The sequence below is a fragment of the Mastigoproctus giganteus genome, chromosome 11 (assembly GCF_048544385.1).
Source record: "Mastigoproctus giganteus isolate SK-2022 chromosome 11, ASM4854438v1, whole genome shotgun sequence".
Classification (NCBI taxonomy): domain Eukaryota; kingdom Metazoa; phylum Arthropoda; class Arachnida; order Uropygi; family Thelyphonidae; genus Mastigoproctus; species Mastigoproctus giganteus.
In genome coordinates, this window is record NC_143585.1 from 162,710,438 (window position 1) to 162,731,477 (window position 21,040).

The 21,040-nt window shown below is 39.1% G+C and overlaps 1 protein-coding gene across 1 annotated transcript in view; it reads right to left on the bottom strand.

The window, feature by feature from the left end:
* Positions 1-20,260, bottom strand: part of uex (metal transporter uex) — a 234,450-nt gene extending 214,190 nt beyond the window's left edge. The window contains exons 1-2 of the mRNA XM_090384604.1: positions 20,251-20,260; positions 20,099-20,204 (exon numbers count right to left, since the gene is read on the bottom strand). Of these exons, the coding sequence (XP_090240730.1) occupies positions 20,099-20,204; positions 20,251-20,260 (116 nt within the window). The remainder of the gene's footprint in view (positions 1-20,098; positions 20,205-20,250) is intronic.
* Between the last annotated feature and the right edge of the window lie 780 nt (positions 20,261-21,040).

The window sequence follows — 21,040 nt, forward strand, 5'->3', positions numbered from 1 at the left end:
GTATCTGTAGAAGAGGCATGCAACAGAAACAGTACGTCTATGAGAAAGCGAATGGAGAGACTCTATTAGAGATGAATCATTAATTAACTATAACTGCCCTCTTCTGAATGGAATCAAGAAGCCTGAGAGAGGTTTTGGGGGCACCACCCCAGATGTGGGAACAATATTCCATGGCAGGGCGGATTTGCGATTTATACAGAGTGAGCAGCTGTTTGGAAGAAAAGTAACGCCAAGAGCGAAAGAGAAAACCAAGTTTTTTAGATGCAGCAGCAATATTTGTAATGTGTTTGTGCCAAGAGAAATTAGAAGTCAGGGTAATCCCCAAAAGAGATATATCATTTTGCCTAGAAATCAGAGTGTCACTAAAGATAAGCACAGGACCAGAAGAATCCTTTTTGCGAGATATAAGACAAGACTGAGTTCTAGAAAGGTTGAAATCAACTAAGTTGTCTTTGCCCCATTGGAGAATTATCTGAAGATCGGCATTTAAGGAATTGGTAGCAGATTTTCGAGAAGTTGAAGCTGATTGAGCAGGACAAGGTTTCTCAAAATGGAAACTCGAATGCAATGTGCTATCATCGGCAAAACTATGGATAGGATTTCCAGTCAATGGAAGAAGAAATTAATAATTTCTTCCATTGAAGAAGAAAGGAATTAATATACAAGAGGAAAAGAGTGGGGGAAAGAACTGAACCTTGGGAGACACCGACATTAGTGGAGAAGTTAGAAGACAGAGAGCCATCTACCATCACCCTCAGTGAGCGATCAGAGAGAAAACTGGATAACCACCAATTACTAAAAACAGTTGGCAAACCATAAGATGGAAGCTTGTTTAGAAGACCTTTATGCCAAACACGATCGAAAGCCTTTGAGATGTCAAGAGCAACTACTTGTGTTTCACCGAACCTTTCCATTGAATTATTCTATGAATGGGTAACATAAGCCACAATACCACCAGTGAATCGACACTGACGGAATCCATACTGGCGATCATTGATCAGACGGAAGGTTTCTAGGTAGTTTAAGAGTTGGCGGTTAATTGATTTCTCCATTACTTTAGAAAGAGTAGGAGTAATTGCAATGGGACGATAATTGAATGGGAGGGATTTGTCACCCTTTTTAGGAACTGGCTGGATATGAGCAAATTTCCAAGCAGAAGGAAAAACACCTTTGGAATAAGAAAGTAAAAAAATGCGGCAAAGAATAGGAATAAGTTCAGGATCACAGGTTTTGAGAACAAGTGGAGAAATACCATCAGGACCTGGAGCTTTCTTAGAATCAAGATTCATCAAAATCCTTCTGATATCCTTTTGACGGAAGACCACAGCAGGCATTGAATGGGGCGTGTTGGGAATGGTGGGAGGTGTTTTACCAAGATCATTAATACATGAGCTGGAAGAAAAATGGGATGCTAGCAGGTCAGCTTTATCCTTGGCTGAAGTGACAACAGAACCATCTGGTTTGGACAAAGGTGGGAGCAGAGATGGGCAAAAGTTGCAGCCAATAGCTTTGGCAAGAGACCAGAATGCTCGGCTACCATTAGTGCAAGAAGCAAGTTTACTACTCTTAGCCTGTTCGAAATCTGGTTTGGACTGATTACTAACTGCTTTACAATTGTTGCGAGCTTTGGTGTATGCAGAAAATGAAACTGAAAAATTAGAAACGAGCCAATTACGATATGCAACATTCTTCTCTTGAACAGCCTTAGCACATTTATTGGAAAACCAAGGTTTAGATAAAGGACGAGATTTTAAAGTGGAGTGTGGGATAAAGGATTCCATTCCTGCAAGAATAATTTCACTGACACGATCTGAGCAAATGTTGACATCAGAAGTTTTGAAACAGTAATCCGACCAAGGAAAAGAAGAAAAGAAATCTCGCAGGCCATCCCATTTTGCATTCTTGTAATGCCAAACAACAAGAGGTTGGGAATAGCCATGAGATATAGGTCCCATTGGAGAAGAGACAATCACCAAGTCGTGATCCGAAGTGCCTAAAGGACCTCTTACTTCGACCGTGTACTTAGAAGGATTGTTTGTGAGAAAAAGATCAAGCGTATTGGCTGTACGATTAGGATTGGCCGGTATTCTTGTAGGTAAATGAACAATCTGTGCTAGTTCATTAGTAATTGCAAAAGCCTCAGCATCTCGACCTGCTGGGTCGGTGTGACTAGAAAACGGAAGCCAGCTGGAGTTGTGAACATTAAAATCACCAAGGAAAATTACCTCACTGTTAGGAAAGTTGGACTGGAGAAAGTCAAGTTGCAAAGAGAGGAAGTCAAAGAGCTCCAAGTGATTAGTGGAGTTAGGAGAACGGTAGAGACAACAGATGAATTTGACTTAATGAGGTAGAGAGATTTTAAGCCAGAGAAGATCAAAGAGAGGAGATTCCAAATTGCCAAGTCTCTGACAGGGAATATTAGAACGGACATATGCACAAGTACCACCTTTGAGGCAAAAGGAATCATACAGCAAATAATTTTGGCATCTGAGATGAGCAGTAGTTGAATCAACCGATAACTGAGATTCTGTCAGAAAAAGTACATGGGGTTTGGCAGACTGCAAGTGGAAATGGACATCGTTGAGATTAGAATTGAGACAACGTATATTTGTGAAATGAATTAGGAAGTGTTTGGGAGGTTTAGATCTTTTTGCAGATAAGCTTGCTCTATTAGTTTGACAATTCATGGTGTATTCAATAGTAAGAAAAAGTGGGTGGGACATGCTGTATGAAGTAATGAAATTTTTGGATATGGCATACACGTGGTAAGAATATACCCAGATCCTTGACATAACATGGCCTCGACAATGCTCCCCGCATACACACTACTCGGACTCCCTCCAGTCACTATTTGGCAGAGTAAAGGTAGCAAGATTATACACTCGCTGATCCGGAAGCCTCCTAGAGAGTTACCAATAGGTGGTGTACTAACTAGCGGCCGGCCTGCGAACACCGTTTTAGAACTGTACCCTCGAAATGTAAGGAATATTGGATCTCGCCACGACATTCTTCAAAACCTCAAAAGTCATCAATCATACTGCATGATGGAAGAGATAGGGAAGGGTCCTATGCTTATCTTTGGTGACACTCCGATTTCTAGGCAAAATGATATATCTCTTTTGGGGATTATCTGCACTTCTAATCTCCCTTTGCACAAGCACATTACAAATACTGCTTCCTCTGCATCTAAAAAACTTGGTTTTCTCTTTTACTCTCAACGTTACTTTTCTTCCAAACAGCTGTTCACTCTGTACAAATTGCAAAACTGCCCTATCATGGATTATTGTTCCCACATCTGGGGCGGTGCCTCCAAAACCTCTCTCAGGCTTCTAGATTCCATTCAGAAGAGGGCAGTTAGGTTAATTAATGACTCCTCTCTAACAGTCTCTCTCCACTCGCTGTCTCATAGATGTACTGTTTCTACTGCATGCCTTTTCTACAGATACTTCCATGGGCACTGTTCTTCTGAATTGGCTTCTATAATTCCTACTCTCTCTTCCAAAACAGTCCGAACACGTGCCATCACCAGCCAACATCCATTTACTGCCCGACTTCAAACTCACAGAACCAACTTTTCATCTTCCTCATTTATTCACTCAACTGCTGTTTTCTGAAACAACCTTCCTTCATATGTATTTCCTGACAATTAGTCTACAGAAGTTCAAGTCTAATGTCAACAAATATCTTCTTTCGTCTTCTCAACCCAAGCACAGTACTAAGTACTATAGGTCTTAATACCTCTCGTGTTTGGGGTTTTCATAAAAAAAAAAAAAAAAAAAAAAAAAAGATTTTTATTTCAAAACTGTTCAAGATTAAAACAAGAAGCCTACTATGCAATTTACATAGAAGCCAATCCTTGCCTCCTATGTAAAGGGCATTTTTGGGACAAGTTGTAATGAATATGTATTTCAGGCAATCAAACTGGGATTGATTATACTACTAGGGAAACCATCCCTTACCGTTATATCATATTCATATGATATAACGGTAAGGGATGATTAAAATCACCCATGACTATGGTTTTATATCTAAATTTGGAAAAAGTAATAAGGATTCCAAGAAATTAAGCTTCTGAAGCACTGCTTTGTTAACTAGAAGTAAATACGAGGTATGGCAATAAAGTTAAAAGAACTGGTACAATGAAAAGAACACAAAGTGAAGCAGCTCAAAATTAGTTTTATTTTTATTCAAAGTAATCACTACCTCATTAAATGTACTCATTATTGCGACCTTTTAAAAGTTTCTGAAAAGGATCAGAATAGGTTCAAAGAGATGATAATCAGTTACATTTTTCTTTATGTTCTTAACATGCAGAAATCTCTTTCCTTTGAGATCAGTTTTCACCTCAAGAAAGAGGAAGAAGTCCATTGATTGTAGATCAGCAAACTAGGCTTGATAGTTGATCTGTACAATGTCACGTTTCATCAGAAATGTCTTCACAAGTGCAGAATGGGCAGGGCACTGTTATGCAACAATAATTAGCTACCTTTCTCTTGAAATTGCGGCCTCACCTGGGAAATGCACTTCAGTAGTCTTCTTTCAAGCACCTGTACATAGAACACAGCACTGCCTCTCTCCCAATCAGGTACAAATTGCTCATAAATTACACCTGTTTGTTGGAAAACATAATCAGCATTGTCTTAATTCTGGACTTCTGTAAATGAAACTTTTGGGCCTTGGTGATGATTTTGAAGTCACTGCATGTTCTGACACTTTGTCTCTGGGTCATACTGAAACAGCCAATACTCATCTCCAGTGACAATACAGTAAACGAAATTAGGATTGTCCTGACATGTCTGGACAGTCTTCCCTTGATGACATTCAGGGGTTAGCTTCATTTTTTTTCTCCTCATCTGTGAGGCATAAATTTTGCACAGCCTTTCTTCTTCCCTAAATCGTCATGCAAAATTTGACAAATCATCTCCTTATTCATATCCAACTCATTAGCCACCAATCTGAGGGTCAAATGATGATCTCTTGCCACAATTTCCTGAACTTTTGCAACTTTGTCCTCATCTCAAGAGATTGATGGATGCCTACTTCTTGAGTTATTGCAAATATCCTCGTGTCTGTCCTTGAACCACACATATAATTCAAACACACTAGTACAACTTAATATTTCATCACCATAAAGTTTTTAATATCTCATACATTTATTTTGCAGATTTCCCCAGTTTAAAGTGAAATTTGATATTCATTCATTGTTCATTGCAAAACCGTGACACGGGACGTTAACACACTACTAACGAAATGGTTGTTACCTGCAGTCTGCCATCCTACCAGGCAATCTCTGTATCACCATCTGCTGGAAGAAGTTTGAACTACAACATACCATTTCCATTTATTTTCAAACTCATCGAACCTGACTACACCAGCTGCAGTCCAGTAATTTTATTGTCACACCTCATATATCGCCACCATTTGATGGCTTAGACTTCCAAGTTATATCTTAGTTTAAATATTCCCTAGCTTATTTAAAATAGTTGTTTGCATAATTTTTAATTTCTGATGTAACAGCAAAGCTACTGCACCCCATCCCTCTCTATATTTTCTGTCTTTCCTAATGAGGTTAAATTTATTGGGACATATTATATATCATTATATCATATACAGCAATACCTTGCTTAGCACGGCTTCAAACAGCATGGGTTTCACTATAACACAGTTTTCAATTAAGTTTAAGTCAAAAATTTACTGTACATATTAAAACTCATTCACTAGCCTACACTTGTGCTCTACATATATGCTGCATTGTCGTAGTCTAGGTAAGCGTACATATATGATGCGGTGCCAACTCCATTGTCTCACATGCGCACATGCCAAAAGCTCTCCTCAGGCAGTCAGTGGCAACGTGCAACAGTGTTCAGTATTCTGAATTCCATCCTGACAAGATGACATGATAGCTTTTCATTTCACAATTTATTTTTTATCCCATTCAATACAATCGAAAATATATCTGCATCTTGGCCAAGAAATCACTGCCAACAATATGCATTCTGTTTAGCAGCATGTTTTGCCCCATTTGGTAAATGATTTCACTGGTTTTGAATCGCAAGTTCAGACAATTGCTGAATACATTGTGAAGATTGGAGAAGACATGGGATTTGAAACTTGGGACACTGCCAATGTACATGACTGCATTGACTTACATGCAAATGACTTAGATGATACAACTCTCCTTGAAATTGATGAGCAAACTGCATATGAAGAAGAGGAAAACAATTCTGAAGTGGATAACAATGAAGTGGCATCAAAAGAATTTTAAACAGAAGAATTGGAGAAAGTTTTTTCAGGGGTTGACATGGCCTGCAAGGCGATTATGAATGGAGATCCGGATGTTGAACGTAGTATCAAAATATGGCAAATTTTACAAGATAGGATTTAATGCTACAAAGACATGTACACCAAGAAAAAAGAAGAGATTAATTCACCAGACTATTATTGAAATACCTAAATAAACAAAGTTTTTTCCTCATTTCTCATGATACATTACCTTTTCATTAACAAAATTTGTGCGATATATTTTTTTCAAATCCTTTTAATTGGCTATCAATCGCAAATTGTTTATAGATTTATTATAATTTGTTTATAGACTGTATCTCTGGTACGCATTCAATTAAAACCCATTATAATTATATTGTAATCAGCACAGTTTCACATAACACGGAACAGTTTCGGTACCAATTATCAGTGCTATGCAGAGTTTTGCTGTACTTGTATTTCAGGAAAGCTTTTGATACTGTTGCACATGGAAGACTACTGTACAAATTGGGGCGGTATGGCATTAAAGGCAAGTTTCTGCAATGGATAAAGGGATGGTTGAGTGGGAGATGGCAGAGAGTGGTAATAAATGGAAACTGCTCTATGTCGACTAATGTTATTAGTGGAGTCAACCAGGGTTCGGTGCTGGGCCCATTGTTGTTTTGTGTATTTATCAATGATATCAATGAAGGTATATCAGACTTAATGTCCAAGTTTGCAGATGATACAAAGGTTGGCAGGGTTGTTAATGACACTAAAGACAGTATGCTACTGCAACAGGATCTAGAAAAGTGCCTGACCAATTTGATTGGATACTATGATGCAGTCACAAAAGAACTGGATGCAGGGAATAACTTTGATATTATATACTTGGATCTTAGAAAGGCTTTTGATACTGTTGCACATGGAAGACTGCTGCACAAATTGGAGCAGTGTGGTAGTGGAGGCAAATTGCTGCTATGGATAAAGGGGTGGTGAGGGAGAGAAGACAGAGTGGTAATCAATGGACACTGCTCATCGTGGACATGTTATTAGTGGAGTCCCTCAGGGTTCAGTGTTGGGTCCATTATTGTTTTATGTATTTACAAATGATATTGATGATGGTATATCAAGCTTCATTTCCAAGTTTGCAGACGATAGAAAGGTTGGCAGGGTTGTTAAGGACATTACTGACACTATGCTGCTGCAACAGGATCTGGAAAGGTTGAGCAGATGGGCTGAGAGGTGGAAAATGAAGTTTAACATTGACAAATGTAAAGTACTACATATGGGAAACAGCAACCCCAGAGCAACGTATCAACTCTGTGGTACTACACTGATAGTGGCAGAGAATGAAAAGGACCTGGGGGTAATTGTGCAGGCAGATATGAAGTTCTCTGAGCAGTGCAGACATGCTGCAAGAGTAGCTCATGGTATCTTGTCAATGATATACAGGAATTTTTCTAGCAGGGATAAGGAGGTGATTATCCCCTTGTATAAGGCAATGGTCAGGCCACACCTTGAGTACTGTATACAGGCCTGGAGGCCTCATTTCAAGAAGGATGTAGAGCTGCTGGAACGAGTACAGAGAAGGGCAACAAGATCAGTGAATGAAACAAAGGGGGTGCTCTTACGAAGAAAGGCTTAAGTTTTGCAAATTACAGTGTCTGGAGACTAGGCACCAGCGAGGTGATCTGATAGAGGTGTATAAAGCCTTCAATGGTTTGAGCATGATCAATGCTAATGGGATTCTTCTTCTTGCTCAGAATAATCACCTGAGAGGGCATAAATTCAAATTGAGGAAAGACAGATGTAGGATAGACGTGTGGAAATTTGCCTTTAGCCAGCGGGTGCTTGGTTGGTGGAACAGACTTCCATCCCTTGCTGTGGAAGTTGAAAGACTAAATAAATTTAAGGCTCAGCTGGACAGGTATTTCGAACAAACGGAGGGGTGAAGTGGAAGTGTTTTTTTTTTTTTTTTTTGGCTGATGCTGCATAAGCTTGCTTTCTTGCATCATATGCCTCTACTAATGCTAATGCTAGGCAGATGGGCTGAGAGGTGGCAACTGAAGTTTAATATTGACAAATGCAAAGTACTGTATATGGGTAGCAGTAACCCAAGAGAAATGTACCATCTGTGTGGTACTACACTCAGGGAGGTGGAAAATGAAAAAACCTGGGGATAATTGTGCAGTCAGATGACATTCTCTGGGTAGTGCAGATGGGCTGCCAAAGCAAGTCACAAGATGTCAATGATATATAGGAAGTTTGCTAGCAGAGACAAGGAGGTGATTATCCCTTTGTACAAGCAATGGTCGGGTCACACTTTGAGTACTGCGTACAGGTCTGGAAGACTCATTATAGGAAGGATGTAGAGTTGCTAGAACGAGCACAGAGAAGGGCAACCAGATTGGTAAGAGGAACAAAGGGGTGTGCTTACGAACAAAGGCTTACGTTCTGCAAGTTGCAGCATCTGGAGACTAGGCACCTGCAAGGCAATCTGATTGAGGTGTATAAGGCCTTGAATGGTTTGAGCAGGCTCAATGCTGACGGGATACTTCTGCTTGCTCAGACTAAGAACCTGAGGGGACACAGATTCAAACTGAGGAAATACAGTTGTAGAATAGATGTACAGAAGTTTGCCTTTAGTCAGCGGGTAGTTGATTGCTGGAACAGACTTACATTCGTTGTTGGGGAAGCTGATAGCTTAAATAAATTTAAGGCTGCACTAGACAAACATTTGGAGTGACCAGATAAACGAAATGGGAAGGGGTCTTTTTTGTCGCCATTGTTTTTGGTTGATGCTCTATAACCTTGCTTTCTTGCATCATATGCCCCAACTAATGCTAGTATTTCTAAATCAAATAAGTAACAGGAAAGCCAAATCTCAAAATTAGAGTGACTAACTTGAAACTTAAACATATTAAAAGGGAACTAATAATGATTCCATAGTTTTGAAAGTAAACAGTAATAAAAGTTTTATCCTGCATTAAAGTTTTATTACTATCATATATTTTTATTATGATTATTTGAGTAATTAACATATACAGGAATTACATGTTACTATTTTACTAGAAGTTCTGTTATAATATTTGGAAAACAGGTTTTTTTTGTTGCCATTGTTGCTGTTTAATCTGTAAGCTTGCACTAATACACTATTTGGTAAGGTCAAAATTTCATTACTTTTTTTAAGTCATTTTGCTCAAAACAGATCTTGAAAAGAGAGTAAATTTCTGAATATAGGGATTTTGTCTTGGCCTTGATGCCTCTATATTTAATTTATACTTAAAATAACTTCAAGATTGACTACTACACACAGATTGCAAGCCTGAAAACATAGCAGTAAATTTTTTAGGAGTCACTAGTAGCTGTCCCCCTTTCAAACGAAGTTTTTATTGGCAATGGGCAGATTCTGAGGTTCATGATCAGGTTTTACATATTCTGATTTCCTTATTGAGATAGTAACTAACATGATTTTAAGATTGCTTAATTCTAAAGTTGGTATATTCAATTGATTAGTAACTTTTCTACTGAAGCATAAGATTCTGAATTATCATCTACTGATGTTTTCCTTATAATTTTATCCTGCAGCAACAGGATCTGGAAAGGTTGTGTAGATGGGCTGAGAGGTGGCAAATGAAGTTTAACATTGACAAATGTAAAGTACTACATATGGGAAACAGCAACCCCAGAGCAACGTATCAACTCTGTGGTACTACACTGACAGTGGTTGAGAATGAAAGGGACCTGGGGGTGGTTGTGCAGGCAGATATGAAGTTCTCTGAGCAGTGCAGACAGGCTGCAAGAGTAGCTCATTGCATATTGTCAATGATATATAGCAATTTTTCTAGCAGGGATAAGGAGGTGATTATTCCCTTGTATAAGGCAATGGTCAGGCCACACCTAGAGTACTGTGTACAGGTCTGGAGTCCTCATTTCAAGAAGGATGTAGAGCTGCTGGAATGAACGAGTACAGAGAAGGGCAACAAGATTAGAATGGAACAAAGGGATGCTCTTACGAATAAAGGTTTAAGTTTTGCAAATTACAGTGTCTAGAGACTAGGCACCAGCGAGGTGATCTGATAGAGGTGTATAAAGCCTTGAATGGTTTGAGCATGCTCAATGCTGATGGGATTCTTCCTCTTGCTCAGAATAATCACCTGAGAGGGCATAAATTCAAATTGAGGAAAGACAGATGTAGGATAGACGTGCGGAAATTTGCCTTTAGCCAGCGGGTGGTTGGTTGGTGGAACAGACTTCCATCCCTTGTCATGGAAGTTGATAGCCTAAATAAGTTTAAGGCTCAGCTGGACAGGTATTTCGAACGAACAGAGGGGTGAAGTGGAAGTGGTTTTTTTTTTGGCTGATGCTGCATAAGCTTGCTTTCTTGCATCAAATGCCTCTACTAATGCTAATGCTAATTTGGGTTTTATTAGTTATTAGTTTTAGTCTGAAACAGCACAGCAATGGATATAGATTGTACTTTTTTTTTTAATCTTTGAATGTTTTAATCTTGATTCTTACCATTTGGAACTGATCCTACAATATCAAACAGGATTAAACTACAGTATTTCCCCATGTATAAGACGCTCCCATGTATAAGACGCACCTTAATTTTGGGGCCCGAAATTTGAAAAAAAAAATGTATTACATAAAGTTATTGAACTCAAGTTTTATTCATCATAAAATTCATACAACTCCTCATCATTGTCAAAACTCCCATCCATTAGCTTGTCCTCATCTGTGTCTGATGACGAATCACTGTCTTCATATATTGCCTTGTCCTCAGTTCCATCTATGGCATTTGAAATGCCACACTTCTTAAATGACTTGACAACGATCTCAATCTTGATATTATCCCAGGATCATTTCAACCAGGTACAAACTTCTCCTATGGTTGGTTTCTTCACTCTTCCTGCTGGTGTAAAATTGTCCCTAGAAGACTTCATCCACTGGTTCCATTTGTCTCTCATGGCAGCTTTGAAGGGTTTGTTAATGCTGACATGAAGTGGTTGGAGCTGGGATGTCAAGCCTCCAGGTATGACGGCAAGTTTTGTTTTTTGCTCTGCAGCAATCTTCTTTGTGTTTTTTGTTATGTGTGCCCTGAACTGATCAAGCACCAATAGGGCAGGTTTGCGTAAGAGCCCATCTGGTCTCCTGCTCCAAACTTTCTCAAACCAGATCTTCATCCCATCCCGATCCATCCAACCCTTGTCATGAACGTGGATAATCGCTCCTCGAGGAATGTCTTCTTTCGGCATTGTTTTGCATTTGAAAATCAGCATAGGAGGCAGCTTGGTTCTATCAGCACAACAAGCTAGAACAACTGTATAATGGCTCTTTCCATGTCCACTTGTCTTCACAGTTACAGTTTTCACCCCCTTCTTATCAACAGTTCTGTTACTTGGGGCATCAAATGGAAGGGGGACTTCGTCCATATTTGCAATCTGTCCCAACTCAAACATGTCTTCCTACATTGAATGACAAAACGATGAAATTCAAGGACCTTCTGCTCATAGCTTTCAGGCATCTTTTGGGCAAGTCTGGTGCGTGTATGCATGCTTAGTCCATTCCGTTTACCTGAAGCACCAATTGTGTCCTCCTTTGTAATCAGTAACTTCTTTTTCATCAGCAGTTCTTCTTGCCTCATGCTGAACCATCTTTTGGGACACAGGAATTCCAATTGCCATTTGCTCTTCAATTCCCTCTCAAAATCAGGCCATTTTGCTGACTTACCTCTCATGGCCTTCTTCTGCCGTGGCGTTTCCAGTAGGGTTACTTCTTCCCGTAGCCAGCCTCGGATTGTTTTCTCAGTTGGAGGAGGACCAAACTTACATTCAGCAGCACGATTTCCATTCACTTTTGCAAACATGATCACTTTTAACTTGAATTCAGCACTGTACAAAAATCTTTTCTGAGCCATTTCTGGGCAGAACGTGGCAAAATGTAACCTAATAGACCGGTAACAAGTGTGAAACAATGAGCGCAAAGACAACAAGTGCGAAAAAGCGGGAAATGCAAGTAAAAAAAATCTACAACTACTGAATAAGATGCACCCAGTTTTTAGACACCAAATTTTTCGAAAAAGGAGCATCTTATACGTGGGGAAATACGGTAAATGATTACCAGCAGAACCTATTTTGTTTACAATACTAGCCTTCAGTCTATTAAGTGGGAATGTAATAATTAAAATAAAAACATTTTAAAAGGGATGAACTAAATAAAACAAAAACTTCCCAAAGGAATGTCCATGCAGTTTAGTTCATCAACATGCACTGGAAATTTTGTGAGTGGCATTTTAACAATATTAAATTCTTTATTGTAACTCTGAGAGTACGAGGTTATTTTATTTTTTTTTTATGTAAACCCCAAACACGAGAGGTATTAAAACCTTGGAGATTGAGAAGACGAAAGAAGATATTTGTTGACATTGGACTTGAACTTCTGTAGACTGTAATTTTCAGGAAATACGTATGAAGGAAGGTTGTTCCAGAAAACGGCAGTTAAATGAATAAACGAGGAAGATAAAAAGTTGGTTCTGTGAGTTTGAAGTTGGACAGTAAAAGGATGTTGGCTGGTGGCGGCACAAGTTTGGACTGTTTTGAAAGAGAGCGGGCATTATAGAAGCCAATTCAGAAGAACAGTGCCCATGGAAGTATCTGTAGAAAAGGCAAGCAGCAGAAACAGTATGTCTCTATGAGAAAGAGTGGAGACACTCTGTTAGAGATGTCATTAATTAACCTAACTGCACTCTTCTGAATAGAATCTAGAAGCCTGAGAAGCCTTTTGGGAGCACCACCCCAGATGTGGGAACAATATTCCATGGCAGGGTGGATTTGCGATTTATACAGAGTGAACAGCTGTTTGGAAGAAAAGTAACAACAACAGCGAAAGAGAAAACCAAGTTTTTTAAATGCAGAAGAAGCAATATTTGTGATGTGCTTGTGCCAAGAGAGATTAGAAGTCAGGGTAATCCCCAAAAGAGATATATCATATTGCCTAGAAATCAGAGTGTTACTAAAGATAAGCATAGGAGCAGAAGAATCCTTTTTGCGAGATATAAGACAAGACTGAGTTTTAGAAGGGCTGTAATTACCTAAGTTGTCTTTGCCCCACTGGAGAATTACCTGATGATCGGCATTTAAGGAATTGGCAGCAGATTTTCGAGAAGTTGAAGCTGATTGAGCAGGGCAAGGTTTCTCAAAATGGAAAGTGGAATGCAATATGCTATCATCGGGAAAACTATGGATAGGATTTCCAGTCAATGGAAGAAGGTCATTAATATACAAGAGGAAAAGAGTGGGGGAAAGAACTGAACCTTGGGGGACACCGGCATTAGTGGAGAAGTTAGAAGACAGAGAGCCATCTACCATCACCCTCAGTGAGCGATCAGAGAGAAAACTGGATAACCAATTACTAAAAACAGTTGGCAAACCATAAGATGGAAGCTTGTTTAGAAGACCTTTATGCCAAACACGATCGAAAGCCTTTGAGATGTCAAGAGCAACTACTTGTGTTTCACCGAACTTTTCCATTGAATTAGTCCATAAATGGGTAACATAAGCCAGAATATCACCAGTGGATTGACACTGACGGAATCCATACTGGCGATCGTTGATCAGACGGAAGGTTTCTAGGCAGTTTAAGAGTTGGCGATTAATTGATTTCTCCATTACTTTAGAAAGAGTAGAAGTAATTGCAGTGGGACGATAATTGGATGGGAGGGATTTGTCACCCTTTTTAGGAACTGGCTGGATATGAGCAAATTTCCAAGCAGAAGGAAAAACACCTTTGGAATAAGAAAGTGAAAAAAGGCGACAAAGAATAGGATTAAGTTCAGGAGCACAGGTTTTGAGAACAAGTGGAGAAATACCATCGGGACCTGGAGCTTTCTTAGGATCAAGATTCGTCAAAATCCTCCTGACATCCTTTTGACGGAAGACCACAGGAGGCATTGAATGGAGCGTGTTGGGAAAGGTGGGAGGTGTTTTACGAAGATCATTAATACATGAGTTTGAAGAAAAATGGGATGCTAGCAGGTCAGCTTTATCCTTGGCTAAAGTGACAACCGAACCATCTGGTTTGGACAGAGGTGGGAGCAGAGATGGGCAAAAGTTGCAGCCAATAGCTTTGGCAAGAGACCAGAATGCTCGGCTACCATTAGGGCAAGAAGCAAGTTTTCTACTCTTAGCCTATTCAAACTCAAGTTTGGACTGTTTAATAACACCTTAACAATTGTTGTGAGCTTTGGTGTAGGCAGAAAATGAAACTGAAGAATTAGAAACAAGCCAATTACGATATGCAACATTCTTCTCATGAACAGCCTTAGCACATTTATTGGAAAATCAAGGTTTAGATTAAAGGACGAGATTTTAAAGTGGAGTGTGGGATAAAGGATTTCATTGCTGCAAGAATAATTTCACTGACACGATCTGAGCAAACACTGACATTACAAGTTTTGAAACAATAATCCGACCAAGGAAAAGAAGAAAAGTCTCGCAGGTCATCCCATTTTGCATTCTTGTAATGCCAAACAACACGAGGTTGGGAATAGCCATGAGATAAAGGCTCCATTGGAGAAGAGACAATCAACAAGTTGTGATCTGAAGTGCCTAAAGGACCTCTCATTTCGACTGTGTACTTAGAAGGGTTGTTTGTGAGAAAAAGATCAAGCGTATTGGCTGTATGATTAGGATTGTCCGGTATTCTTGTAGGTAAATGAACAATCTGTGCTAGGTCATTTGTAATTGCAAAAGCCTCAGCATCTCGACCAGCTGGGTTCGTGTGACTAGAAAATAGAAGCCAGCTGGAGTTGTGAAAATTAAAATCACCAAGGAAAATTACCTCACTGTTAGGAAAGTTGGACTGGAGAAAGTCAAAGAACTCCAAGTGATTAGTGGAGTTGGGAGAACAGTAGAGACAACAGATGAATTTGACACAATGAGGTAGAGAGATTTTAAGCCAGAGAAGATCAAAGACAGGAGATTCCAAATTGCCAAGTCTCTGACAGGGAATATCAGAACGGACATATGCACAAGTACCACCTTTGAGGCAAAAGGAATCATGTAGCGAATAATTTGGGCATCTGAGATGAGCAGTAATTGAATCAACCAATAACTGAGATTCTGTCAGAAAAAGTACATGTGGTTTGGCAGACTGCAAGTGGAAATGGACATCGTTGAGATTAGAATTGAGACCATGTATATTTGTGAAATGAATTAGGAAGTGCTTAGGAGGTTTAGATCTTTTCGCAGGTAAGCTTGCTCTATTAGTTTGACAATTCATGGTGTATTCAATAGTAAGAAAAAGTGGGTGGGACATGCTGTACAAAGTAATGAAATTTTTGGATATGGCGTAGACATAGTAAGAATATACCCCGACAATGCTCCCCACATAAACACTACTCGGACTTCCTCCAGTCACAACTGGCAGAGTAGAGGTGGCAAGATTATACACTAGCTGATCCGGAAACCTCCTAGAGAGTTACCAATAGGTTCGGTCCGGTGTACTAACTAGCAGCCGGCCTGTGAACACCGTTTTAGAGCTGTACCCTCGAAAGGTAAGGAATATTGGATCTCGTCACGATGTTCGTCATAACCTCAAAAGTCATCAATCATACTGCATGATGGAAGAGATAGGGAAGGGTTGACCGGAACTTAGCTCTAGAGACTAAACATGGGTGTCACCACTTCAAACCTCCAATAAGCAAAGTGGTGGTTTTGCACCGGTTGATGAAAGTCATCTACCACATAGTACTGCCTGGTAACATAGAGGGGCAGCATTCCTCCATGTGGTGTGGGCACCACACCTTGACTCCTGCTTACGTTGGTTCACACCTGGGTGGTCGAACACAATCATATTTAGCTGTCACATGGGATTAAAAGTCAATCTATTCAGAGAGCACGCACTAGGCAGAACTTGACAATCTATCAAATCTATTCAAAGAGTATGCTCTATTCAAGGCAGAAATTGAATAGAGCGTACTTGAATTGCTTTTTTTTTTTTTGTCTGATGCTATATAAGCTTGCTTTCTTGCATTATGTGCCTTTGCTAATGCTAATACTACCACTCTCACTCCTGACTACTCAATGATGTCATGCATGATCTGTCACAGCTAGAAAATTTATTTACTTTTTCTGTGAACCATGTGAAAGGTTCACAGAAAAAATAAATAAGTAAAAATTTCCCATACCTTCGATATGATTCATGATAATCAGTCATGAATTTCCATTTCTCCCTGGTTGATACAACTTACCTTTTGAACAACTTCTGTGAATCAAATCAGCATAACACAGAGACATAGGCACTGTCTTCTTTTAAGCACAAGTTAGCAATAAAAACATTGCTACCCATGTTTAACACTTCAGTCAATTTGCTAATCCAAACTGAATACAATACTACAGTTTTATTAAGTTACATTCATGGATGTCTGCAAAAGTGAACAGAGGAGGGAAAATTTTTTATACTGATTATACATTTCATCACTATCACTACTAAGGTTTAGCCAATTTCCCTAGCCTAAATGATTAGGTATGAGAAAATTTACTAAAGTGTTATGAATAGTTGCAATTAGAAAAATACAATGAAAGCACCTAGTATATCGTGTGAGAGGGTGAGTTTTATATATATTAGCAAACTCGCTGCTTGATAAAGTTTTGCAACACTCCACTAAGGTCCCTTTAAATTAACTGTGTTGTTTATTTTTTCCCAAAGGGCCATATATAGTTTAATAAATACGGATATTTCAGTTGAACATTTATTATCAATTTACTTCTGATTAATGAGAAACCAAATACAGACATTCTTTATGATGCCATATTATGATATACTGTCTTAACATCAGGTGAGGTGCAGGACCCCTCTAAAACTTGAAGCCCTTGGCAGCCCTCCCGCTTGCTGATATGAAACCCAACCCTTGTTACAGCCCAAGGCTGAACTCCAGTATAGTGTACCCTAGCAGGTTCTTCGATGAAAGCAAGGAAGACAGCGATGATTGACAGGTGTATGTCACGCAAGAGTACATGGTTGTTTGAGACTGTAGTGGTAAATATGAAATTTTCATTTTATTGTTCTGAGCCTTGTTGTTTGGATGTATGTGTCATTTGGTGCCAGAGGTGGACTGGCCATAAGACTTACCAGGGAAACCCCAGTGGGCCGGAGTCCAGAGGCCATTGTGATTTTCAATATTACACTCTGACCTCCGATACATTCTATTTGTTTTCCCCGGTAAGAATTTTTAACCCAGTCCACCTCTGTTTGGTGCCATCTTGTTATTGAAAGAGGTAAAATAGTGAATGGGCATTGGATGTTGGGTGGGGTTGAACTAGGCAGTTCACGGTGTTTTTTCAAGGTTGTGGAAAATAGGGGTAAAGAAGTCCTCCTGTATATAATTAAGACTTCCATATTGCCTGGTACGACTATAGTATCAGACTGTTGGAAGTCTTATGATTGTCTCGGGTACAAAGGTTTTAAGCATATAGCGGTAAACCACTCTTCATTTCACCGACCCTGAAACTAGTGCTAACACCAACAGTATTGAGGGAACATGGAGCTATTAAAAGGCAGCTGCCATCGAGGACTGTAGATGGTCAGTTTGACTCCTACCTTGCAGAATATATGTGGCAGTGTATGTACTCAGGCAGAGAAAATCTTACTATAGAGTTTTTGAATGCTGTTGGCAGTGTATACCAGTCTTCAAGCGAGGACTGATGAGGTGAGTTTTCTTCGTGTTTGTTTAGTTTGTTGAGAATAAAGGTTAGGTTTTGTTTAGTTTTTAGTGAAAAAAGGTTAGGTCTTTTACGCAACTTCGGGAGAGATTCAAGCAAAAAAAATCGGTCATTGGTTGCAGCTACAATTCATGGTGTGATTTTTGTTTGTGTGGCTGAATTGGAGGAAAATTCAAACAAAAGTAGTGCAGGTTTTTTTTTGTTTTTGGTTTGGTTGGTTAGGTTCAGTTATGTTGCTGTGATGGTTTCAAGCAATAGAAGCCATTTCATCGCCGAAGTAAGGAGGGGTAATTAGGCTATGGAGTTTCAGGAAAATGCATTTTTTTTGGAGGTTTTATGGGTGTGTAAAGAGTAATTTCATTGTAAATGCATGTGGCATTGTCTGGGTTGGAAAAGTGGGGGTTTGGAGACTGGAATCATTTTCATTTAGTTTTTTGTGAAAAAAGGTTTGTTTAGTTTTTAGTAAAAAAAGATTAAGTTTTTACATGACTTCAGGGATTCAAGCAAAAAACCGGTTGCTGGCCAGGGTTAGGACTTTTGTTTGTGTGGGCTGGATGATATTACAGAAGTAATTCGGGACAGACTGAAGCGAGAAAAGCGATTTTATCACCAGAGGAAGGAGGGGTTATCAGATTTTAAAGTTTCACGAAAGAGCATTTTTTTGGATATTATGCATATGTACAAAGTAATTTCATTGTAATCACGTGTGGCATCTTTTGGTAATGTTGGGTTGCAAAAGCAGTGTTTGGGGGCAGGAACCACAAATATTTTATTTAGAAATGTATTTTTTTTTTAGGCATTTTGTGGATTGAGAAAGAGCTGTTTCGTTGTTAGTGTGTGTGTGGAATTTATTTTTTTTTTTTATGTTTGTTTTTGTGAATTTTTAGTTGCGACATAATGATTTGTCACGTGACATCCATGTGTGATGTCAAGGAGAAGGGGAAGGCAGTGAGTGGGTGGAGTCAACTTGTCAATCACTGCTTTCCCACTGTTTTGCTTGCTGCCATGTTGGAGGGGGTACACCATTCTGGAGTACCCAGCCCGAATATAATGAAAAAATCATTTAAAGCAGCATGGTTTGATGATTTTTCACTACCCTTTCTACCAATGGCACAACATGCCTTCTTCGGTATCAATAATGCTCAAGTATCACATGTGTGATGTAAAGGAGAGGGGGAAAGCAGTGAGTGGACAGAGTCAACTTGTCAATCACTGCTTTCCCACTGTTTTGCTTGCCGCCATGTTGGAGGAGGGTGCACCATTCTGGAGTATTACCCTGCCCAAATATAATGAAAAAATCATTAAAGAAGCATGGTTTGATAATTTTTCACTGCCCTCCCTTTTTACCAATGACACAACGTGCCTTCTTCGATATCAATAGTGCTTAAGTATCTATATAAGCTGTCACACACTAATCAATACTATTTATTTTTAAATAACATTGTGAGATGTGTGGAATATTCAATTCATTGGTTGATTCATTTCCTACACCTTTCTTACATTATTTGAAAAGAAATCCAGTAACCCATAAAATTACTTTTATGCTGTAATTTTTATTCTTCGCCCATCCTTCAAATAATGACAACTTATTTTCATGAATGTTTATGTAACAGAATATTGATATGAAGCAGCCGAATATTATTATGGAAATGAACTTACCCATCCATGACTTTTGAGGACATAAACTCAGCAGAACATTTCAAAGAACGCGGATCCCATCTGACAACTTCATCGGAACCAATATAACCAGTTTGATTTTCGCGATAAAAACACATAAACAAGAGATTGGGTGACTTGGGCAACTTTATCATTAGTGCCTGACTTGCAATAATATCAGCTTTGTCGTCTTCAACATTCTGTATTGGAATATTTTCACTTACAAAATAACTTGGTTTACACAGTTTTCCCAAAGCTACACGGACGGTACTGAAAGCAGCACGGGTTTCGGACGTTAAGTTAGAGCCTCGGATACGAAACACTACTGAAAAATTGGATGAATTACTTAAATTACGTGATCTGCTGAAATTATCATTTGACTCCAAAGCGTATGACGACTTATTTGAGTTAGGATTCGCCACTAAACTAAAATCCCCAGACAAAATATTAGTAAAAATAATCCACAAAACAACTACCTGCAACATTGAACACGTACATGCTGACGCCATATTATGATATACCGAAAGGCAACAGTAATCAAAACAAGCGTCTCGGTGATGCAATCTGTGTTTTGCGATGGCGCTGTTTACGAGACCATTTCTTATTAACATAACAAAAATTAAGATACATATAGTCATTTTAATAACAAAGAAATGCTTTCAACGAAACCAATGTTTATTCTTAGAATGCAATTAATTTACTTCTAAGTATTAAAAATTTACTAGAACTTATAAAAGAACTGTTTTTAACATATAAAACATTAGCTTTACAATTAAATTGAAATATGTATATACTGTACAAATGTATTACAAAAGCATACACTTTGAAATATATATTTTGCTCTTTACATGAAACTATACTCTTCTGTCAATCTCACTTAGTGCAAAGTCAGTATAATAGCATAGTTCTCGTATCCAGGAACGCACTCGCCCAGGCGACCGAGGCCGCGTTCGTCACCGTGGTCAATAGTAATTTGGGGCCTCGACTAATAATTATTTAGTTTATCCCCAGGGGCTCATATCTGGTGAGTATGGGCTTGGCGCACCCAGGGTCCTGATGAATATCATCATTCTTCTCTCTCTCTCTCTCTCTCTCTCTCTCTCTCTCTCTCTCTCTCTCTCTCTCTCTCTCTCTCTCTCTCTCTCAGGGTAACTCGGATTTTTTTTTTTTTAAGCTGGTGTAGCATAAGCCTCAGGCTTCCTTCCACTATATGGTTAGTAATGATTATAATAAGCGATTAGGATGGAGGTCAAAATTGGTGAGAGCCCGAATGAAAACCTGTCCGTTCGGCCTGGCTCATATTGCACTAAAGAAAAGAGCATTTGAGCGCTGGCTGTACTTGACAAATACCTCAAATGGAAAAAGAGCGAAGCCTTAATGACCAATTTCATACCATGATCTAATGAAATTAGCCATAA